At 42.4% G+C, this 22,309-nt stretch overlaps 2 protein-coding genes across 4 annotated transcripts; one reads left to right on the forward strand and one right to left on the reverse strand.

Moving 5' to 3' along the window:
* Window positions 1-4,568: 4,568 nt before the first annotated feature.
* On the reverse strand, window positions 4,569-11,352 carry LOC135502547 (uncharacterized). Of its 2 annotated transcripts, none has more exons than XM_064795496.1 (3): window positions 11,213-11,352; window positions 10,840-10,938; window positions 4,569-7,235 (listed from the first exon to the last, which is right to left on the reverse strand). In XM_064795496.1, the coding sequence occupies exon 3, from the start codon at window positions 7,165-7,167 to the stop codon at window positions 4,657-4,659; it is 2,511 nt and encodes an 836-aa protein (XP_064651566.1). In that variant the 5' UTR covers window positions 7,168-7,235; window positions 10,840-10,938; window positions 11,213-11,352; the 3' UTR covers window positions 4,569-4,656. The 2 variants fall into 2 exon arrangements, with proteins under 2 accessions (XP_064651566.1, XP_064651565.1); XM_064795495.1 differs by having other exon boundaries at window positions 11,111-11,352.
* Window positions 11,353-14,579: 3,227 nt separating this feature from the next.
* On the forward strand, window positions 14,580-21,904 carry LOC135502383 (monocarboxylate transporter 12-like). 2 transcript variants are annotated; one of them, XM_064795175.1, is made up of 7 exons: window positions 14,580-14,987; window positions 15,909-16,433; window positions 16,690-16,833; window positions 17,260-18,219; window positions 18,480-18,749; window positions 19,260-19,385; window positions 19,748-21,904. In XM_064795175.1, the coding sequence occupies exons 2-7, from the start codon at window positions 15,968-15,970 to the stop codon at window positions 19,903-19,905; spliced, it is 2,124 nt and encodes a 707-aa protein (XP_064651245.1). In that variant the 5' UTR covers window positions 14,580-14,987; window positions 15,909-15,967; the 3' UTR covers window positions 19,906-21,904. The 2 variants fall into 2 exon arrangements, with proteins under 2 accessions (XP_064651245.1, XP_064651246.1); XM_064795176.1 differs by lacking the exon at window positions 14,580-14,987 and adding an exon at window positions 15,458-15,714.
* The last annotated feature ends 405 nt before the right edge of the window (window positions 21,905-22,309 follow it).

Raw genomic sequence — 22,309 nt, forward strand, 5'->3', positions numbered from 1 at the left:
TTGGGTGCAAAATCATGACTTTTTGTCGATTTTGTCCTCTTTCGTCGCTTTGGCACAGTTGTACCACTCTTTGAAATGTCTCTCATTTCTCCAAAAATGTCCAGATATGACTTTCCTTTGTTGGAGAGTTGTGGGATGTCATGTACATTAGTTTGAAAAAAATCGCAAAATGTTAACCCCTGAAATGTACCTTCATTGAGACAAGACCACTAATGAATATTCATAGGTTGGAGGGTCCAGGCCTATCTATTAGACGAGTGCATGTTTTTTACTCTCAAGTACATATTTGGAGAGGTATTGAAAAAATATTTGTTGTGGCAAGTCTACAGATATAAAGAAATTATTTGATGAAAAAATTAATTTCGAATTTTGCTAATTTGGTAATAGGGGGCGTGTTTTGAGTTTTTTCTGCCAGTTGGCTGAAAAGAGTGGAAATATCAAAGTCTGTCTAATTTGTCGATTAAAAAAAAATTTCCGTGGTCAATCACCATTTTATTTTTCACCATTTACTTGCCCGACTGTCCGGAATCACATAATCTAAATTTCAGATTCACAACACCACGCGTTCTTTGATGCGTCGCGGTCAAACATTGACAATTTAACTGCTAAAAGGCTTAAAAAATCAATTGTGGTCTTGTCTCGGGAACATTATTATTCATGCATCCTGTCATTTATCAAGACTTCATATTACTTATATTACTAACATGACGTGTACATTGTGTGTAAATATATCGTTTATAAATGAACATGCATGCCGGAATTTTGTAATTAAGTGGATGAATAATTAACAGTAGACTTGAATTAGTGTAGTGGATGAATGTAATATGCTAGACACGTATAGGAAATATAAAATTTCATTGTTCCATAGACTGGTCTACGACAATGTAGTACCTGCTATAGGTGGTCTTCGTCGTTAAAGGGGACGAACTATCCTAAGAATCAAAATGTGGCAGGCCTACTTTACAAAATAACATCTAATGGGATCTGCAGGAACTACTCAATGACTGGTCATGTGTCCAACGACGTCGACAGATGCTCCATTGGGGTAGGCCTACTCAGCGCATGCCATGATTACCATGTAAAGTATACTACTCAATATATTTGCATTCAAAACAAATAAAGGCTCATGTTTCTATAAACAAAAGTGTTCGTGTCTCCTTTTTTAATTTTATTGGAAACATATTCCCAATTCATCAAAGGTTCGGTTTGGTTCCACCGTGTGCCAATGTGGTGAGGGAGAAAGAGCTGAGACAGGAACAACCAGACCGAAACGGGCCTGTCTCCTCTCTCACCGGATGGGCAACGCGGTAGCAGATGGTTAGAGCGGTGAGACAGCTGGCAAAAACCAGACCGGATCGTCTCGTTGATAAGACGGTCACAACCAGAACAAATCGACATCTGGTAGTTCAACTTGATACTAACATGGTGGGAGAGTCTGTCTGCTTGTGTTTTTCCCATCAGCTACACCTTGTTGTCAATGTTTTGAGAGAGCTGAGACAGTCACAACTAAACTAAATCATGCCGATTAGCTCCATTGTGACATTCCTATCTCTTTCGTCAGATTGGCAACGCGATGAACGCCCAGGCCCGATTCGCTCAGGGTATCATGATTGTTTATTTTCTCTCCGAGGAGCTTCATATAGCCCGATTCGATCTAGTTGCGACTGTACATCACATAAACACACCGTCCGAAATATCGTAATAAGAGCCATCTGGTGGCAAAAGAGAGAACTAAACCATTGAGTACCAGATCTTTCTCCAGTTGTTCCTTTGTCTTTATGATTTTACACATCAATATATAGAGTTACCTAGTAATTGGCTTATAGCTCGGTTTGGTTTCGGTTATTTCTGTCTTGAACAGCATGTGCTACGATATTGGAGTCCAGCAAAGATCGAATGGCAAACTTGAATAGTTAGTTTCGCCCCATGTTCTGTCCGCGGGGAAGGCTATGTATACTTGAGCATCTCAGGGAATGATGGAGGGTTCTGACTATACAACACAGGCTGTGTTCAAAGTTGGAGTAGCTCCTCAAAGACCACCGCCATAACTTTACCATGTTTACCAAACATCTTTAGAGCAGACTGCTCACAAACAAGTTGTCTTTCTGTGTGCGGCCTATAACTGAACTCGGACTTAAAAGTGCTAAGCCGGTTCTGCCGCTCTACCTCATCGGTGTACTGGGTGTCTCAATATGAAGCTCACTTTATAATTGGCCTTAGAGCTGGAGTTTGCTAATTGTAAAACGTTGTATTCATCTGGAAGATTGATACACGTGCAGACGCCTGAGGAGGTTTGATACCACCCGTCTTAGTACTGATATTTCCCTCTCTTACAAGATGATAAAATGCGCATATGCCTAAAAACAGGTAGAACTAAATAGCACAAAGGTCTCTCAGTGGGGCACAAAGTATTCGGGTTATTAGGTCACAAAGTTACGGGATGATACAATTACATTAGATTGAAGAAATTACCAAGGACTGTGGTCTACGTGTATCATTCATCATGGAGTGTTACACACTGTTTGGAATTCCAGTTATTGTGAGGTGTGATCTTCTGCAGCCTGCCGTACATAAACATATGTATGCTTGTAGGCTAATACGTGATTATGAGTGAGCTTGATTCGTAGCAACCAATAGGAACATCTTCTCGATCTATGTCAGGCACTGTTATGTAATGCTACCGGATGAATCAAGTGATATACCTAGTACATTTAGGCCTACATGATGGTCTGAAACCGCATCTCATAGCATCTAGATTTCAAACCCTGCTTCATCGGCAAACACATTGGTGGCCTTCGCTCATCAAAGGGTAACTCCTTCCTTACCAAATCTCCATATTCGCCCCCTACAAATATTCATATATCATCAAGCTATATTTGTTCCACTACTTCTGTAATGTAATAATCAAGTGGTTGGACGAGTTAACACTATCTTAATGGAGTAAACACACCAGGCAGCTACAACTGTTCTTAACGAATGGAGGGTCCCTGAGATAATATGCAATCACGAAATGACAAGTTTAATCAATCTATTTTACCACTCGCACCCATAAATCATGCTAATCGAATTACCTATTCAACACAATGGGCACTTAACGGCATACGGACTAGTGTAGTGGACGAGGTCTGGAGACAAAGGACACCACTTGCAGTGTTTGTTAATGGTACACGTAACAAAGTCTTCATCCACCAATGAATATTCCCAATGTGCATTTTCGTGGGCTGTGTTAATTCACCGAACTTCTTCCAGTCCTTCAATCAAAATGGTCTAAAAACTTCATCAAATCGTCTGTTAAAGCTACGTTTCAAAACAGCCGGGTGGTGGCTTTGCATATCAGCACAAATCCTCGGTCGGCAATTCGCAGAAGGACAAGACAAACTGCCTTATTCATGACCAGAAACCAAGGATGGGTACAATTTCCTTAGTGTGGCGACTGATAAGGCTGATGTCACAACGATAACATCGACATGGGACAGAAAAGACTTCAGCTATTCATGACAAGAACCCACGAACATGGAAGGGGAACATTGATTCCCTTGGTGCACTGGCTGATAGCTGTGGCTGAGGTCACAATGATCACGTAAACAGCCTCATTCATGGCCAGCGGAAATGAACTGAATACAACATTGGAATTAAATCACAATGGATAACGAAGTCAATGATTGTAACACTCCCACCCTGATAGTCAGTGCAAGAAGGAAATGTAGAGCGAAAGGCTATATACTGATTTGGCAGTGACGGGACAGGTGAAGCACTTTCCATGGTTTCAAGAGCGATGGCGTGTTCGAAACTGATGCTGCTCGGAACTTCTGCAAGTTGGATAACCAAACACAGCGTATCCGGCCCTAAGTCAATAGTCTCTGAACTGATGTCATGGTCATGCTTTGGAATAAATGACTGAAATTGATGAAGAGGCGTTGAGGGAGCTCCACCCTTACATATTTCGAATCAGGATTCAGTAACATGATCACGGAGAGAGACAATGCGAGATACCGAGTCACACAAATCCCTCCACGGTTAGGATTAGGAAAGCTCTGAATATGTACAATAGCAGCCACTAAATCTGAACCTCACAACAGAATTACATTAGATCTTGTTGATTGTCTTTCTACATCTCCGCCCATCTGTAAAGAAGCAATTAATGTAAGATTGCCACTGTCAGTGCTCTGATAGTGTAGCTCATCAACCTGTCAACAAGATATGTATTGTCAAAGAACCAATTAATGCAAGATATTCATCTGACAGTGCATTGATAATGCAGCTTGTCAACTCTTCAGAATAAAAGGACTATCAGAATCTCATAATCTTCAATTGAATCGTCATCTTGTGTTTTTCAAGGCTATATTCAACGTCAGTTTCACCCTTGTTGATAATTGATGTGTATAAATGTCTAAATTGATACTTGTACAATGTACATGGAGACTGAACATAGAATCAAACCTTATCTGCGAAAAGCATTGCATTCTTACAAGCGAAGCTGGTGTAGAAAAGTGGTCAAGGGGTCTTGTCAACTACGTCACTACTCTTCTCAACCTCTGGTGTGAATACATCTACAACCACTACTGCTATCGGATAGGAAAGTTCTTTACTATTTCCTTCACAACATACAATATTGACATTCATTTGGTCCCGAATTCTTGGTAAACTGCACAACAGTCAAAGGGCAGTCGGCCTCCCGGTACCCATGACACTGGGATGAATCCCTGTAGGCTGCGGATTTACCGTGTATAGTCTATTATTTATACCATCCGTGGTGTAAGAATATGCTGCCGCCTTGCCTGTGGACGAGGTACTCCTCTTTCGATCTGGACCGTAGTATTGTCTTAACATGTAATATACTTTTCTCCTGAACACGAAAGAGAAGAATATAAAAGCGCCTTGTAGGCTGTTGAGAATGATAAACGTGTACTGCACAACAGAACTTTTTGTTATGATCCACACGAAGGCGAAGATCCAGGTCCCACCCATTATAACTGATAACTTGATATATATGAGTAGGCTCCTTTTGTCCCTTTTGCGAACCATATCTGCGGCGACTGTTGCTTTGTAGATATTTACAGCCGTGAATATGTACAGTACCAAGTTTATAGTAAGAAGAATGGCTAAGGGGAGAATAAATAACAGGCCGACGGCGCTCGGGTTTGAAATCCAACAAATATGGCGGCCATAACGCGGCCGGAACTCCCCAGTGGCGTCACCAAAGAGATCTAGCACGAGTGAAATTCCGACGACCAATAATGGGGCGAGCCAACCGTATAAACTGAAAGCTATGAAACGCCGGCGTTTTGCTTTCTCGTCCGTGCTGTGGAGGTTGGTAGCGGAAAATGCTAAAGCTAGGTCCAATGATAGCGCGTTCATCCACACGAAAGACGCTAGGATGAAATAATGGATTAAAGTTGCCGCCAGGACGCACGTGATGTAATTATTCGTCCGGCCTGCACCGACCAGAAATGTCAACTGTGATAAGAAGAGCGCCAGCACTAAACTCATCAAGGTCTTGCCAGGGGTGTTGCGCAATGGCGGCAAAATAGCGTAGATGACAAAATTCAAAGCGAGGCAGACGATGGAAAAGATTTGCCCGGTAGCGGATATGATCATTGCGGCATTCTCAAATTCATAAATAGTCCTCACCATGCCGACCGATACGTTTTTGCTGACCACGTGATGGGCGCACAAATAAAGCGAACCATTCACCAGACGAAAATTACTTGCGTTAAATTCTCGTGCGTCACCGTTGAAGACGACGTTACCATTTTCTAAAATCTTAAACTCCTCTGGCCCGTATTTGACCTCCGGGCACATTATCCCGGGTTGAATGTCACTGCCGTTGGGCGGCAGTGGTCGGAACGCCATTACTCTTGGCGCAAATCTACGAATACACGTCCCATTGATAAATTCCTGTAGCGGTGGACAGAATACCTTTCTACACTTTTGTTGAAATAAGTCAAAAATTTGATTTTTCCCGCAGTTTTGTAATGGATCGTTTTGGACCTTTTCTCCGTCTGTGACAGTGACCCGTCCGCCTAGCGGTTCGAATAACACAGTTATCGGGTAAAATGGTTGCATACTTGAACCGAATCCTAAGGATAACGTGATCGAATCCATATGCTTCCAGTTGCATACTATGTTCTCCTCGCGTACACCATTACACAATGCACAGTGGATATTCTTATACAGATGATTGGTTGTTGAATTGTCGTATATAATATAAGTATAATTGCCACAGAATTCGGCCACAGTTGTGTCTGTCCAGTTCCCAGGACAAACTGATATTATATTCAGTTTGAAATTGCGAAGATTTCTGATTCCAAACGGGTTCAGGAGATACTTATTACAACGCTGCAGCTTGGTAAGTATATCCGTTCCACCAGACGGCGTTACGTCGGCAGAATTCGGGCCTGCTTCGGGATCACTCGGCTTGATTCCGGAATCAGTCGTTGCTTCCGACCTCTTTGGTCGGGAATTTTCGTTATCATCTGCCATTAAAGGATCGGCCATGAGACTGTCGAAATACTCACCGGTGTAATCATTGGAAAAGGTACATCCCACCGAAATCTCCCAGAACACTATCTCCCTATCGTCCCAGCAGAGGGCGCAATACATATTCCGATAGGTGATACCAGTTTTCATATTACTCACCGGCCACCATAGAAACTTATCTCCGTAGGTATTTCTGTCGTCGTCGCATAATTTACGCACGGACTCCTCTTGGAAATACTCGGGGCATGTCTCTACCCAACATGTTCCCATGATAGCTTCTCTTTTCGATACACCATCAGTATGATATCCAAATATACTCGTCAAAGGTGATAAAGACAAATGCTTCTTGTACAACTCTAATCGGGTTCCGTAGACAGAATCAGTCGATTTTGTACCCTCGTTCGTATCAACATTATCCTGAAAGTCGCTACAACAGTCATCGTGAACTTTACACAGTTCGTCACAGAAGCAACTTCGGTGAAGATAGTGTACTAACTCACTGTGCTCCCACGGATACTCTCCCGCCTCTGCTATTGTAGGCATGACAGTCGTGGGGATTTCATCTTGCCCGCTACAAGAGTTCTTGGTGATGGTTTCGCATTGCGGATACGAAGCACGTATCAACATCACATTAAAGAGCAGCGATACGAACAGAAGATCGAGTTTGTATTCACTGAAAGCCGCCATAATAATCTTGGTGGGGAGTTTTACCGCGTTATGTGGACCACTTTGGAGCAACCGCGTATCATACCAAGCTGCAAAAGATAAAAAAGAAAAAAACATAAGAAATTATACGAACCGTGTAGGAAGTGTTTGTGGGTTACGTAAAGGAAGTTGCCGTGGCGAATCCGGTCATTAGCACCTAGCAGGAGCTAATCGGCCTGCAGACATGGGAAGACGATTGGAGGTAACTGTAACTAAACTGTCGTTCACCTCAATGTGGGGAACATTGACGTAACTCAATTACTTATGCTGAAAAATGTTCGAAGTTCGAAATGGTCTTCGCTGAGCTATGAAAAAACTCGTTTTTTAGTTTTTGGGCAGTTCAGGCAAATGCTGGTCATAGTATGGACGGTCATTCTCTTTAAAACGCACCCACTACAGAAGTAAATTGGCAAGGTGACGTCACTGACTGACCATACAAAACGAAATCCTCGAGAAAACCTTTGTGCAATCCCAAAGAAAACCTCGGAAAAAAACGGCTGCTGCCAGCTCAGCTTCATAAAAAGAGCGTTAGCGATGATATTACTAGCCTTTCTAGCTACAGGTGTACCCAACTCCCACACTGCTGAGTTCACCTGGGTGGTGATTGAAAGATACATGGACAAATAACAGATGTCTTCGACAAGTGTTTTCTAAAACAATCGCGGATCCATCTTATCTTATGGTTTACGGTTGGAATCTAACACCAAAAGATTGTATACACGATGCGTCGCTAAGCGCAGGATCCAATATGTTTTACAGTTTCTAATAAAGTAACCACAAGGTTAAAGAAATAAGGTGGCGAGGAATTAAAGGTATTTAGAGGTTAGATTATTGGGACGTAATACCTTAGAAATCTACAGTCACATTTTCTGGCATGACAGCGTGATCTTTTTACCGCTGAGATACGGTCCTACCGTTTGCGGTTGCAATAGCCGGGGTACCGAATGGGAAGCCCACACTGCAGACGTTAAACAGCGTTGTGGATTTGTACCGATAAGTTACGATGTAACTGTTTGCGGTGGCAACGGGGTACAACGTAGAAAGCATAACAACATCCAGTGTGTACCAACACCATAATAACTCACTGTCAAGGTTACGTTGTAGAACAAGCAAGCCTGCTGGGCCAGACATAGGCCATTGAACTGTTCTATCTCAAGGCAGCTGGCAGTACAAGAGAGTACATGAAAGGGGCAACCACACAAACATTCTCAAAGCATTCAACATGGCGATATGAACCTTGTGTGAAATAAAAATTCGCTCTGTTTCACACAAGGTTCAGATCGCTATAGCCTGACTATGAGACGCGACGAAGATCTCCACACAAATATGAAAGCCCTGGTGGTTCAATGGTTAGAATGCTGGACTTTCGACCCGATGGTCACGAGTTCGAATACCTATGAATCCACCACATTTTCTCTTTTTTTCTCTCTTCATTTTGTTGTTATTTATTCATTAATGTACATATTATTATTGATATCACTATCATTATCACTATTATCTTGCAGAAAACCTCCGAACCCGAACTTTACAAACTCTTTCAATATGTTTCTCTCATTTTGGTACAGTCCTGAAATGACTTTTATCCTGGTTGGTGCAGCGGACTATAACCCGGTTCATTGACTTGGACGAACTGTCGTATTATTCGGCCAGGTAAGGGGAAATGGCAATGAGTTAAAAGTCAGTACCTCAACAGGTATATATCAAGCCCATTGGTCCTCATTGTGTCTGAACCAGGATTGGTTCAAATACAAGTCTTGTTCTACTTCTACAGAGTAGCGACGATGCCCAAGAAGTCCGGTTTTCAGCGATCCTGAAAAGTTGGTATTGTGAGGCCGGCGCTTTCTTTGGTGTTGTCCATCCACTCCACAAATAACACAACCAATGGACTCTTCCTCCCTTCATCGATGAGTACCATTTGCCACACTTCACAACTGTCAGAGCACGAAATCTAGTCTGGACTAGCCTAGTCCAACTACAACAACAACTCGACCTGGGAATCGGTCACAAACAGACTACCATCAATCAATTAGTCTGCAAACCCGGAATTATAATCAGACGGGATTTTCAACTCATATTTTCATAAACATGATGTTTGCAACGACAGACAGATTATTGCAGACTCTGTAGACCAGTCTATCAACCCAAAAGCAATCAAAGAAGCATGTTACCTTTTTATATCTATTCTCTCATGGTATGAAATTCCAAATATCATACAGAAGGGACAATCGGCTCTTAAGAGCTAGTCGATGTAACCAGTTGGTTCTCCTGATATTCAATCTTCATACATTCATAAATATCCTTAAACATTTCACACGGAGTTTATCTGCATTGTGTCACCAGTATACTGCTGATGATAACTTGGGCAGAAATGAAAGGGTAATATTCCCGGGGAGCACTCCGCATACCTGATCAATCATTTGGCTGCAGAAATCCCAATCTTCAGGACTTACAATACCATTTCACTAAAGAAAGGAGCTTGCCTTGCGCTTAACGTATTGATTTGTGGCCTGAATATTCCGATAATCGACCTGCGTCTTGTCATCCCCGACTTGGCTAATCACGACTGCCAGATATAAGAAAAGAACTATTCGATCAATCAGCTTACAACTTCGGGCGAAATCCCGAAGCTCGGTACTTCATTATCATTTGGGACTGTAACTATGTTGATGCCAATATTCCTTCAAGAAATCAATGTCTGTAGACCGATTATAAAAGAACTCGAATCATGAGCTCTGTATAAGAATCTTAGCGGTGAATAAGTCCTGGGGACGACAATCTGATGTAGTCTTGTCGCCAAGCCATGGGATCTGCTGATGTCACAAATGTAATCATCTAATTCAGGTCCCGAACAGACACTAAGCCTTCCGCGGAGGTCGTAGATCTCGACCTGCAGCGCTCCAATGGTACACAGGCTATAAGCAGGAGCCGGAGGTCAGCGTCTCCCGGGATGGCATTTTAGCGAGTTGCTAGCTGTGATCAAACAGTCAGCAAACAGATTACCATCAGCAGGTTCGCCAAAACCATTTCGAAATAGTTTTAATTGTGTCCGAACCCATTAACGATAGTGGGAACTAGGGACAGACTGGGACCGCATATCCCGGCGCTAAAAGTATTAGCATGGTACGAAACTTATGCCAGTCAATATGCAGTGCAATTTTCCAGACCAATTTACACACAAAAAAAATTATGTCTGATTTTCATATTGCATGTGCATAAAGTTTATTTATCAACCAAAACTCGATTTGATCGTCCTAAGTTACAAAATCGATACGACCATGTAAGCTCCTTCTTTGGCCGAGAGGGGTCGAAACACAAGTACAAATAATCCGTTTTGTTATATTGAATGACAACAAATAACTAAGTGTTTCGACAACAAGGCCTTCAGATAGTGATGGATGGCAAGTAGATCGTTCAGAGGTCATGTCCGGTCAGAGCCCCGTATCTCCGAGTTGTTGGAAAAGATATGAAAGAATTGGCAACAAAGCAAACACTACTGAAGAAGCAATTAATCATAGGTATTCTTTCTGTATACAGAAGGTGATACTCGCTTATTTATTTCTGTTCTTTACCCAGGCCAACACACCCAGGGAAATGGGGTCACCAAGCGGTCCAGACATGCGTGGCTATGACAGTCCGTTTAGAACGCTAACTTACGTTATAGCAATTAATCCATATAATGTATACTTGGTTTTAGTATAGGATGATCCTCCAGGGAATTCTTCGCTGTATCGTGTCAATTGTTGCCAGGGCATCCTTAAATGTTGAATATAAAATTAGTCACAAACATAGATTAAACACTATCAATCCATAAATGAATGCGTAGTATTGCCAGCAAGAATTGTCGTTGTCGCCAAGGCAAGTTTGCCTATCCAACGTATAGCTCCTGCCGTTCAGAAGGGCTTGCGTAAGAGTATCTAACACGTACTTTTAAGTTCACATCCTACATTTCGAGATGTTCGTTCGACACCGAAATCTTAATAAAAAGTACATGTTTTGTACGTTCCTTAGGCAGTTTAGGTATATTTACACTGGAAGTCCTATACGAATAATACGAAAATGATAAATCCATCAGTCCGTCCTGGCTGGCTGGCTGGCTCAGTTTAATCAGCGATGCTGAGAAACTGTGCCATTAGTGATGAACTACCAACGTTTCGTTATTGGCTGTTCAAAAAACATTTGCCGCTGAATCAACGTCTGTGTTGTTTATGCATCTTTAAAATCAGCGCCGCGGTCGGCAGAAGTTCGAACACAATTTCCAGATTTTGTATCCAGTTTCATGTACGCATGCGCGTGATCGACCCTGAATGCGTATGCTTTCTTTTTAGTTGGTTACTTATCAATACGCATGCGTATACAAATATTAGTTTTACTTCGTCCTCAAAGGAGTGTTCACCTGCAGAGGGGTGAAGATCGAACCTACCCTCAATGCCCTTATGACAGAGTCACTTCAACAGACCGGCGTCAATTAGATTTGATTTGGACGACCAAGATGTTTGGTAGATGCACGCCCGATACCGAGTAGCCCATAACATAATCATCTCACAAGTAGGCCTAATTGATGAAAATTACTGTAATCACATACTTTTTGTATCCGTACAAAGGTTAAATGCTGCTGCTCAGGAATGATGAAAAAGTTAACAAGAGCGCATTATATCATAATAGCAGGTTAGCATGCCTAGAGTTAATTTAGTTACTCCAAACACAAGGCCTTGGCCCAGCTGTTGCTGTCATTAAGGTTTTCTGTTTTGAAATCTCAACAATTGATGAAGTCCTCCACATAAGTGGGTGGCGGTGGATGGTTCTTGGAACGGAATAGCGAAACCTCACTCATATTGAAGTCATTCCGTCTCTACCTGAGGTTTTGTTCGTTCCAATTAATCACACTGTAGCAGTCATTGTTGTCCTGAATTTTCGATACGAAATCAAAATGTTATCATGTATGTAAATAGATATCTTAATTCGGAAAAATTCACTGCGACGAGGGCTTTGCTTAGATAATCTTGAAGATGCATGTAAGACCATCCGCTCACAATCCCCCCAACCTAACAAATCACATCAACTCATATTTCATTAACGTTCATCACACAATTATCGCGGCCACGTTGTTTTTTCCCTGAGGAGGATATGGTTGACAAATTCGATTACCGTTCCTTAAATGATGAATGCTAAACATAATATTCCGAATCTTTGGAACACCGTTGTTTGATTCACGAAGGATATTTAGTGTCACGGTCGATTATACCAATTACCTAAGGTGATTTGAGAATGATATACATGTATATGTAAAAGGAAAATAACCAAAGTAAGACCAGGTATGTTTATTCATGCAGATTCTGATTTGATCGTTAATTCTGGCGATGACAAGCAGTAGGGAGAAGCACTGACGAACGTAACCACCTAGAATCTCGCCTCAACTCGCCTGGGGTTCTGGGAACTGGACAGGCTGGGCAAACTGTTTATGTGAAAGATGGCGCCGAAATCAGTAATCGCACCATGCCAAAACCATCCTGAACTCAAGGGCAACATTCGGCACAAACGACGAGGATACGACTGACTCGGGCCTTCCAGCATGTGTCGAAACGGGTCTACGGGCTAGTTATAAATTGTACATGCAGATGGCAGCAGCTGTGTTAGTGTTGGTGTCGTCGTTTAACTCCGAATTTGTATAGTAGCAAATTCTGCTTTCTTGGTTTTGAATCATATACATCGCTTCCTGATACATATAACTTGCAAATCCAGGAGGAGAATTCCCTGGACTACCTCCTGACTCAGTCCAACAAAGTGCGAATTGCGGTTTTATGAAGGTCATAAAATCTGATTTTGTATTTCGTATTATTTTTCGGTAGGGATTGGACAATGTTGTTTGTAGTTCTTGCAATTCGTAATCTACTTACAAAAATTGAAGTAATGCCATAATATTACAGGTTTGAAATGTCGGAATGTCTGGCCGGAGGTCTCAAGTAGGCCTAATTTGCGTTTAATACTCCAAATAGCAACAAAATACTTCCAAAATGTTTTTCTGAGTAAGTTCGCTTGTACCGACCCCTAAACCAAATAAATGCACCTAGCGAAAGGCTTTGACGATTTCTTCCCACCACCCCAAAGCCGATTAGGCCTAGCTAGGGTCTTGACCGATTTAGTGTTGACATATTTGCAGTCCCACCAGAGTTTTTAACCAAGTGCGATTATGTTGCATCACATGCACTCCCAGCCAGTGGTATGATGGAGATTTTACCCTGAATTTGGCGTCCTTCGATAGCTTCCTCGCAAAAGTGCTTCTTCCACGGCATACCTGAAATGTTACTGGCACCATAGTAATTAAATGATGCGTGAGTGCATTTGAATTTAGAGAGACTTATTCCAAGCACTAGATCTCTGTTCAGGATGTTGATATGGTTAATGGTTATTTTCGATGTTTTGTAACACAAGCCATAAACATTTTCAAGTGCCACACAACATGGTAAAGAAGCCCGCCAAAATAAAATAAAAAACTCTGTTGAACAGCTTGACCCCGGCTTGACCTCCAGTGATCATGTTCAGCTGGCTGTACATTGCTCACCGAAATAATGATAAAGGTCATGCACTGAGAACTCTAAAGGGGGCCATTCGGTGGTGGTGGTGGGGGGGGGGGCAAAAAGGATAAATACCCGGGAGGTAGAAGTTGACAATCCTCTTCGGATCTGCTTTCCTGGGGAACCCCTGATCGGAAATCAGGGGTGAAGTTCGCTTCTACGGCCCTGTTCCCAAAGGTATAACACTGCCGAACGCACTTGGCCGAAATCTGCTACTGTTTATATACCCGTAAGGGAATCTTTGGAAACTTTCTTATATTTAGTTGCACTGAAAATATTTCATCAACTTTTAAGCCTACATAAAGAATATAGTGACCGCATCTTGAGATTTTCGAACTGCCCTTCAAGAGCCCCGTCAAATCATCAAAAGATACCTCACTAATTGGGTCACACTGTTATTGCCAGTCGGTCAAAGGATCATCGGGCTATGATCTGAGTCTGACAACAAAAAACAGAAATGGGAACCACCGAATTTTTATGTATTTTGTGGCATTCAAGGATTATGTCGATCTAACATTCTAAAAAGTAGGCTCTATGGACGCAATGTTTTATAAATTCTGTACGATAAAAGGTCCCCCTCCCCCCCCACCCCAAACCTGGCCTATTCCACAAGGTTCATTTTTGTGGGCTGCGAAAATGTACCAAATACATGTAATACATTTTTCGTGTTAGAATTCCGTCCAGTCAATTTTTAGGCTGCACCCTCAGCTAATAGGCCTACAAATGGCCTACCTCTCCCATATGATACTAAAGTATATGGTATATAGGCCTACCAACGTACATTAACATAAATTTCAAAGGAACCAATGTTGGATATAAGGTACCAACTGTCAACTATATACAATCGTTTTTCCAATGAATTGTTCATGTTTGGCCTAGTTTGCCCTGTCGGATAACAAATGAGTTAAATAGGCGGATGTTCAATGTATCAGCAGTGCATCATATAAATGCCCGCCGCCAATGCCAGGGCCGTGGTCGAACATTGACCCTATCACTCTCTGGGCCTATATTGAGATGGGATGAGCAGCTGTGTATATCGGCCATACGCTATAGCTGGTGAGAGTAAGCATACTGCTCAATGCATACGCTGCTTGAAGTGCAATGCTTAAAGTGAGGTACCAGGAAGGTTCTTGACGAAGTGTGGACAAACTTGGATATGACTAATTATAGTTCTCTCTACGCCGACTCTACTCTCTCTTCTCAAGAAGTCAGTTTCTGGTAGGCAAGCAGGTAAGTCCAGTCGTATCTTTATGAAGGCCTATTCGTGCTATTCGCCAAAGATATCATGCAAAGGTACCAGCCTCGTTGGTCAAGGAAGAGACTTGGGACTGTCACATGAACAACGACGATATGTGAGCAAACATCAAAACCTAAGCTCTTATCGTTCGTATGTATAGGCTCCTACAGCACGTAGTTTCTCGGATCTGGAAAATCAGTGGTGATGTTGGCTTCTCCTAAAATGTCTACGGCCATGCTCACAAAGGTTCAGGCGCTTCTCCGGCCCTGCTCGCAAAGGTCGATCGCCCTGCTCACAAACATCTTGCCCCTCAATGTATTGACATTGCTCAGCTTCCAGACAACGCACGTCAGTGATGACTACCGCTGTTCTAAAAATAAACATTTCCAAGGCTACGAGAGCAGTTCAGCTCACTTTACGGGCTCACCTATGCCCAAGGGTATGCCTTTACAGAGAGACACATACATAATATTCCGTCTCTCGCCTGAAGTGCCCATGATATGCGTTCTGCGATCAAATAATCACTGAGATCTGTATAGAGTACTCATGACTGGATAAAAACGAAAAATCGAACGCGTGGACTATGCGGGTATGAGCATGAAGCTATATGAGATCTCGAGGGACCGTACATTGTATGCCAGCTTTTAGTCGGGCCAGCCGTTATTTCTCAGTTTGCATAGTTAACAGTACATTGGGATTCCGAACAGCTGATATGGAGAGGTAGGTAGGCCTATATTTTTGCCTGCGCTGCTGATACGGATTCTCCAACTACGTTACGGTAAAAACAAAAAGCTAAATGAAAATCAGGAAATTTTATTTTGGCCAGGATGTTTTTGTGATTGCAAATGTTAAGAGGAGTGAAAACTGTTGCTCTATGTAGTTTTGAGGACCCCTGCAAATTTAATTTTTTTCAGGTTTGGTTGATAATGCAACGGCAACGAGGTGGGAATAACCTTGGGGTTGGCAACAAGTAATGGAGCTAGAAACCACCTCATTCGCGAGTGAGGAAGAACTATGTCAGAAAGATGACACCAAAGGTCTCAATGGCGAATCAAGCATCGGAGATGGTCACCACGGACATGATGGCAGTAGCCATGGGGACACATCAGGTTGCCATGGAGAAGATTGTCACCATGTTGACGGTGTCGGTCACCATGGAGAAAAAACCTCGAACCAATACGAGGAAGACGAACTTCTCAAATCAGACACCGACTCAACATTTTTTGACGATCATAGTGTAATCACAGAAGAAGTAGAGCCACCTGACGGAGGGTTCGGCTGGGTCGTGTGTGCCTGTGCATTTTTCCTACAGCTTATTTGTGATGGACTACTCTTCAGTTTTGGAGTATTGTATATATCATTGTTGGAGCACTTCGAAGAAGGGAAGAGTGTCACATCTTGGGTTGGGGCGGTTTTTATGGGATGCAGCATGTTAATGGGTGAGTTTACAATAAATGTAGGCCATACCTCCTGCTTAAAGATCAGGACCTGGTTGTTCAAAAGGAATAATGTCACTGACTCAAAGTCTTTCAAATTTGAAAGACTCCTGTTGTATCAAGATACACTTGTTGCCCTGTTTGAATCTGCTGGAACCGAACGTTTCACATGCACTGCTCATCCCTTTTACTTTGAGCTGATGAATACTAGTATGAATTCCTTCTTGCCTTAATCAACAGATTCTCGTCCTGTTTTCAGGGCCTCTTGCAGGTGCGTTAGCCAATAAGATAGGTTGTCGGATAACGGGCATGTTAGGATCCGTCATCTGCTGTGTTTCACTCGTCATCAGTACATTCTCGCCGAACATTGCTGTCCTTTCCATAACCTATGGCGCCATGGCGGGTAAGTACAACTAAGGCTATAGTCCTGTGTGGTAGCGCAAGGAGCAGATTCTCCAGTTTTTATGAAAAAATTGTCAATCATTGTTCCTGCTGCTACACACGGCTCTTCCACCGCACCACACGCTGTGCTAGAGTGGGATGCAAAAGTAAACAGATGTAAAACACCTCGAAAGAATGAGCCATTTGAGTCGCTGCGACCTGCGCCAGAGCGATGACAACATGACAAGATAGCGTAATTTGACCAATGTTCTAGCGGCTTGATTCAAACCACCAGCGTTATTTCTAGGCAATGGGTCGTAGCAGCGACTTAAATTGCACCTTACTGGGTATTTGAAATAACCACGTAATTCGGCGCTTCAGCAGCAACCGTAGCGGAAAAGAACCTGGCTGGAATTAAGTTGTAAGGCATGATTCTTTCCTATTCCAGGGACTGGTCTAAGTTTTGTATATCTCGTGTCTGTTGTGATGGTAGGGTCTTACTTCAAAAAGCGCCGTGCCCTCGCTAACGGAATTGCCATGTGCGGGTCAGGAATCGGGACTTTCATCATGTCGCCATTACTAAGGTTCCTGTTGGACAAGTATGGATGGAACGGAACAATTTTGATTCTCGCAGGAATAGCATTGAATGGTTGTGTATTTAGTGCCTTTTTCCGACCAGTCACTTACAAAGTGATGAAAAATGATTCAAGGAATGGAAGTATTGAACACCTTGGTGATAATGTTGTGATAGCTGCAACTGATTCAACAGAAAACTGTGACGAATTGGGACGAGTTGAGAAGGATCAATTAGTAGGGCTAGTGGATGGCGTAGAGAATGATAAGTTAGCTGAAGATGTGCCAAAGACCGACTCAGGATATGCTAGCAATAATCACGTGGGAAAAACCAAGCCTACCCTATTAGAAGTTCCGCCACGGCTTTCGAAAGATCGACGCATCTCGTCGCTCACTGATCTCGACAGATTCCAAAAGGTTCAAAATAATCGTCTGGTGGCTTTGAAAACTGTACACCAGTTAAGCCATCCCCACCTCCATAGGATGGGGGCGAGCTCAAACAAAAGTTTGAGTGTTCAGTCTAGGACTTCACGGAATCTTATCACAACTCAGTCTCTGGTAGACACTTACTGGGGGAAGGAGAATGTCTCTACGATGAGCAGGCGGGAAATATTCATGAGTGGGAGTGTTATGACAATTCCATGGGTGCCTGCCAAAGACGTCGGCTCGGATAGACAACGCTATAACTCAAGACTCGGTCAGTTATCAACAAAGCCGGTCTTGGCGGGTTCGAAGTCTCACTCATGGTTCTTTTCCTGCGTAGAGGCTCTTGGGATTCCTCTTCTGCGTGATCCGGTGTTGATTCTGATTGTACTATCCTGTGTTTTCTGGACAGGTAGGTCATTTTTAGATGACATGTAGGTATAGGCAGAAGCCAGTTAGCCAAAATTAAGTTCCATGAAGTTGCCGAAAGAGATTCAACCTACATGTTTCTTATGGTACATCAAAGCTAATCAGCTGGCTTCGTCCATTTGCCATGCACAGCACTGACATTTACTGGACATTCCTTTGTACGAACTGATCTCGCAATATCATTACTCACATCACAAACCTCTTCGTCTCGAAGTCATTTGTGTTTCTTTCCCTTTGTTCCAGGACAGTCCACTATCTACACATACCTCGTCGACTATGCCCTGTATCGAGACATTGACAAACACAGCGCATCATTTCTCCTTTCAATAATCGGAATTCTGAATACGATAGGCAGGATTGTCATCGGCTGGGTGACAGATCATCCGAGGGTTGACTCCACGCTTGTCTACGCCAGTGCCATCCTAGTTACGGGGGTTATAGCATTTGTGATACCTTTCTGTGAATCGTTCGTAGCTCTGGCATTCTGCTCTGGAGTGTTTGGAATTTGTATGGGTAAGAACACGTCATCAGTACAGTACTCCAACTTCTCTGTCACTAAGAGCATACTAGTATGACCTTTTCTGGACCTTTACAAAACTGACAGACACAGCTAGATTCGTTTGACCTGTTATGTTGCTAACGCAACATGTACACACCTTACACCCCACAATTAGACTGCTATAGCAATGATATGGCGGTATACATCCGAAACGCATTGCGTTTGGTTACATGCATCTCCCGCAGGACTGGTAAAACCAGCAGCGTATTACATGTACTTGTCATACTGGTACTGGTATTACAAAACTGAGTGGTCAGTTCGCCTGGAGTTTGAATCTTCATGTGCCTGTGATTTGGGATGTTGCATCACTGACTCATGGTTAGCTCCATTTTGAAAATAACGATAGCATGTCGGCAGCCAATGAAATGCATATTTCTACTAGTGCGATAACCTTGAATGTTGCTATGGCTCCCAACCCATCGTCATAGCATTCAATATTCTAATTCATTTATTGTCTCATTCAGCCACATATGTTTCCCTGCGGTCGATCATTGTCGTGGATCTAATGGGCATTGACAAATTAACCGGCAGCTTCGGGTTGGTGATCAGCTTCCAGGGGATAAGCTATATAGTCGTGCCGCCTATAGCAGGTAAGATCACAGGCGCGTGAAATGACGACCTCAATAAGCCCCCCCCCCCCTGTTGTCAGTGAGGGTAGGCTGTGGGGGGGGGGGGCTATTAATTTCACGCACCTGTGGTTAATTCAGACATGATCCCTTGGTTCGAATGGGGTGGACAAGGGGAATTAGCTCACCGTGGTTGGTCGGGTTTGGCTAGAACGTAAACAAAATTGGCGTATTCATGTGCATGTTCATAGTGCAGCCTTGTAGTTTTCACTAACTAAGCCTGGGATCAATAAAGGAATTCTATAGCCCCAAGCATTGTAAGAATGTATTGTTATACAAATGAGCCCGTATTGTCTCACATTTCATCATGTTTATATGCATTTCAGGTGCGATTCTTGAGATGACCGGAACGTACATTGGTCCGTTCATGTCTACCGGTGCGTTCTATACTCTTGCCGCTATCGTCATATTACCGGTGCGCATTCTGCAACGCAGATGTCAGAATAAGGCGAAAGACATTGACTTAGATGACGCTGATGTGTAATGAACTCGGCGATTAAGGACTGACCATAAAAACACTCTATTGTATATTTGACCAGGGTAATAAACTTGTCTTAACTATTTAACCCTAAGACTTTTGCTGATATAATGCAGTCCTTTTTCTGTTTCAATTGTAATCCAAGTGGCATATCTGTGATCATATTCAAGCGTGTAATCTGGACACTGTCTTCAGTCTATTTCTTAAACAGCTGTAATATTCTGGAGAAAAAATGTGTGCGTCACTTATTTTCGTGTTTAAGATATACATATGGCCGGGTCTATTTGGCAAGCCGCTCGCCGAACAGGCATCTTTTTTTGTCCTGTTTGGAGAGCCGCTTGCCTAACAGTACTAAAAAGCCACCCTGTCAGTCGGCCAGCCGGGCTTGCCAAACAGAGCAAATTTTCTTTCCTGTTTGGCAAGCCGATGAATAAACCACGCCTACTCATGAATATGCATAATGGCGTATTGATCTGAAAATGGTCTGTTACTGCGGTTTTTCCTCTCCAGCGCATTACTAACTTATGAATATTAATGAGCCCTTGGGCATTTATAAATATTAATGAGTTCGGCTCTCCATTCAGGACAAGAAAAAGTCGCTGTTTGGTAAGCCGGGCTTGCCAAATAGTCACTTCCTATACATATTGCCGTGAAAAAGAAAATCTAATTGACGTTACTATTCAGGGTTGTCAAAACAGTGACATAAAAAGGCTTTAATTGTTAAATTTAAAATGATTTAAATTGTATTGTTTGTTCATTGTACATTTTAGAAGCATTTATTTAGCGACTGACAAAACACTTCGATTGTGCCAGTGTTGACTAATTTTCATATTATGCACTTCAAATGTCTATGTACAAAATCGTGTGCAGCTATGAGGTTTATGAATTTTTATACCTTATGAATTTAAAACAAGTGTCGATATATACATGTACGTGTGTGATATGCCAACTGTTCGACTGTGCATGATTGTTTTTGTTTTTTTCTTATTAAGATTACGTGGGGTCTTAGTAACGTCCGAGTCCATCCAACCTCAACCACAGGAGCGCTACAGTTGCTGTTTGGTTTTCAAAATGTAGCAATCCCTGTGGACAATGCTGCAAAGCTACGCAACTTGCTTCATTTTCCTGGCCTACAAATGGCAATAGGTCTGCAGACCTGAACACACTTGGTATTGTTCTCACAATGTTTTTCCCTATAACTCACGTCCACAAAATGCAGCTGTGATATACAGTGTAACCTCTCTTAGTCTTAGTGGAAACCTCTCTATTGAGTACGCTATGTTTGGTCCATAATCATTTGTTTTACATTCAATTTGACCTTCTAATCAGGACAACTCTCTATCAAGGACAGCACTAGTCATTCCTGAGGGTGTTTTTGATAGAGAGGTTCTGACTGTACTGTTATATATTTCTGTGTATGTCTGTCTACATAATGTTTACCTGGATATTGTTTACCGTTTGACCTGCTTGGCTCTTTTACACTGTGCTTGTTCAAGCCATCGATAGAGACTAGTCCAGGTACCAGCTAGTTAGATTTTCCTATGAAGAATCAAAGTTGCCTTAACACTCCTGGTCAGAGGAGAGTTCATATTTGTTCATAGTGTAGGCCTTTGGCCATAATATGGTGTCCAAAGGGTCGTATTGATAACGTTGACCAGGTCATGAGGTCATTGAGACAGTCACACATTTCTTGAATCTCTAGACAATCCAGTATTACCTACTACGTGTATGACCTACTATGTAAACCATCAAATTTCTGCAGCTCTTTGCTCTCCACGATATTTTCTTATGAAATCTCCTTGATTTCTATTTTGGCGTGTAACCAAATTATATTTCAGTTCTTCCAACCAAAAATGATAATTTTGTGAATGTATCATGAAAGATTCAAATACTATAATTTGATTTAGATATCATGAAATAACACTGTAGGATGTAGCTCAGTGCAAAGCACGTATGAAGCGCATTGTATTTTGTATACATGTCCATGTATAATGAAAATATTCAACCGAACTATACAATGAGTTTAGTTTTTTCCTTCTGCACACCTGCTGTCATCTCTGCATGCAGCTGTATCGACGAGGTCCGTTCAAATTTCTCAGTGAAAGCCTTGCCGGCCGTTCTCCTCCAGCGATCATCCATCATCAATGTGTTTTACAGTCCTTACAATGTTGGGAATGTAGGGTGGGGGATAGCTTCTTGAGATTGATTTTCAGGTAAAGCACTGATCCATTAAATATCAATATTTCGACAAGACTAACACAGAGAGATGGCAAATGTCATGTTTAGATTCCTTTCTCGGGTAAAAACATTGACATTCTGGGGCCTTTATTGTCGGAGATACACAATTCTACCACAGAGTTAAGGAGGTCTCTCTGATCTCCTCGAAATAATATCCATTGAGGACAGGTTC

Source organism: Lineus longissimus, chromosome 18 (assembly GCF_910592395.1).
Source record: "Lineus longissimus chromosome 18, tnLinLong1.2, whole genome shotgun sequence".
In the NCBI taxonomy this organism is placed as follows: domain Eukaryota; kingdom Metazoa; phylum Nemertea; class Pilidiophora; order Heteronemertea; family Lineidae; genus Lineus; species Lineus longissimus.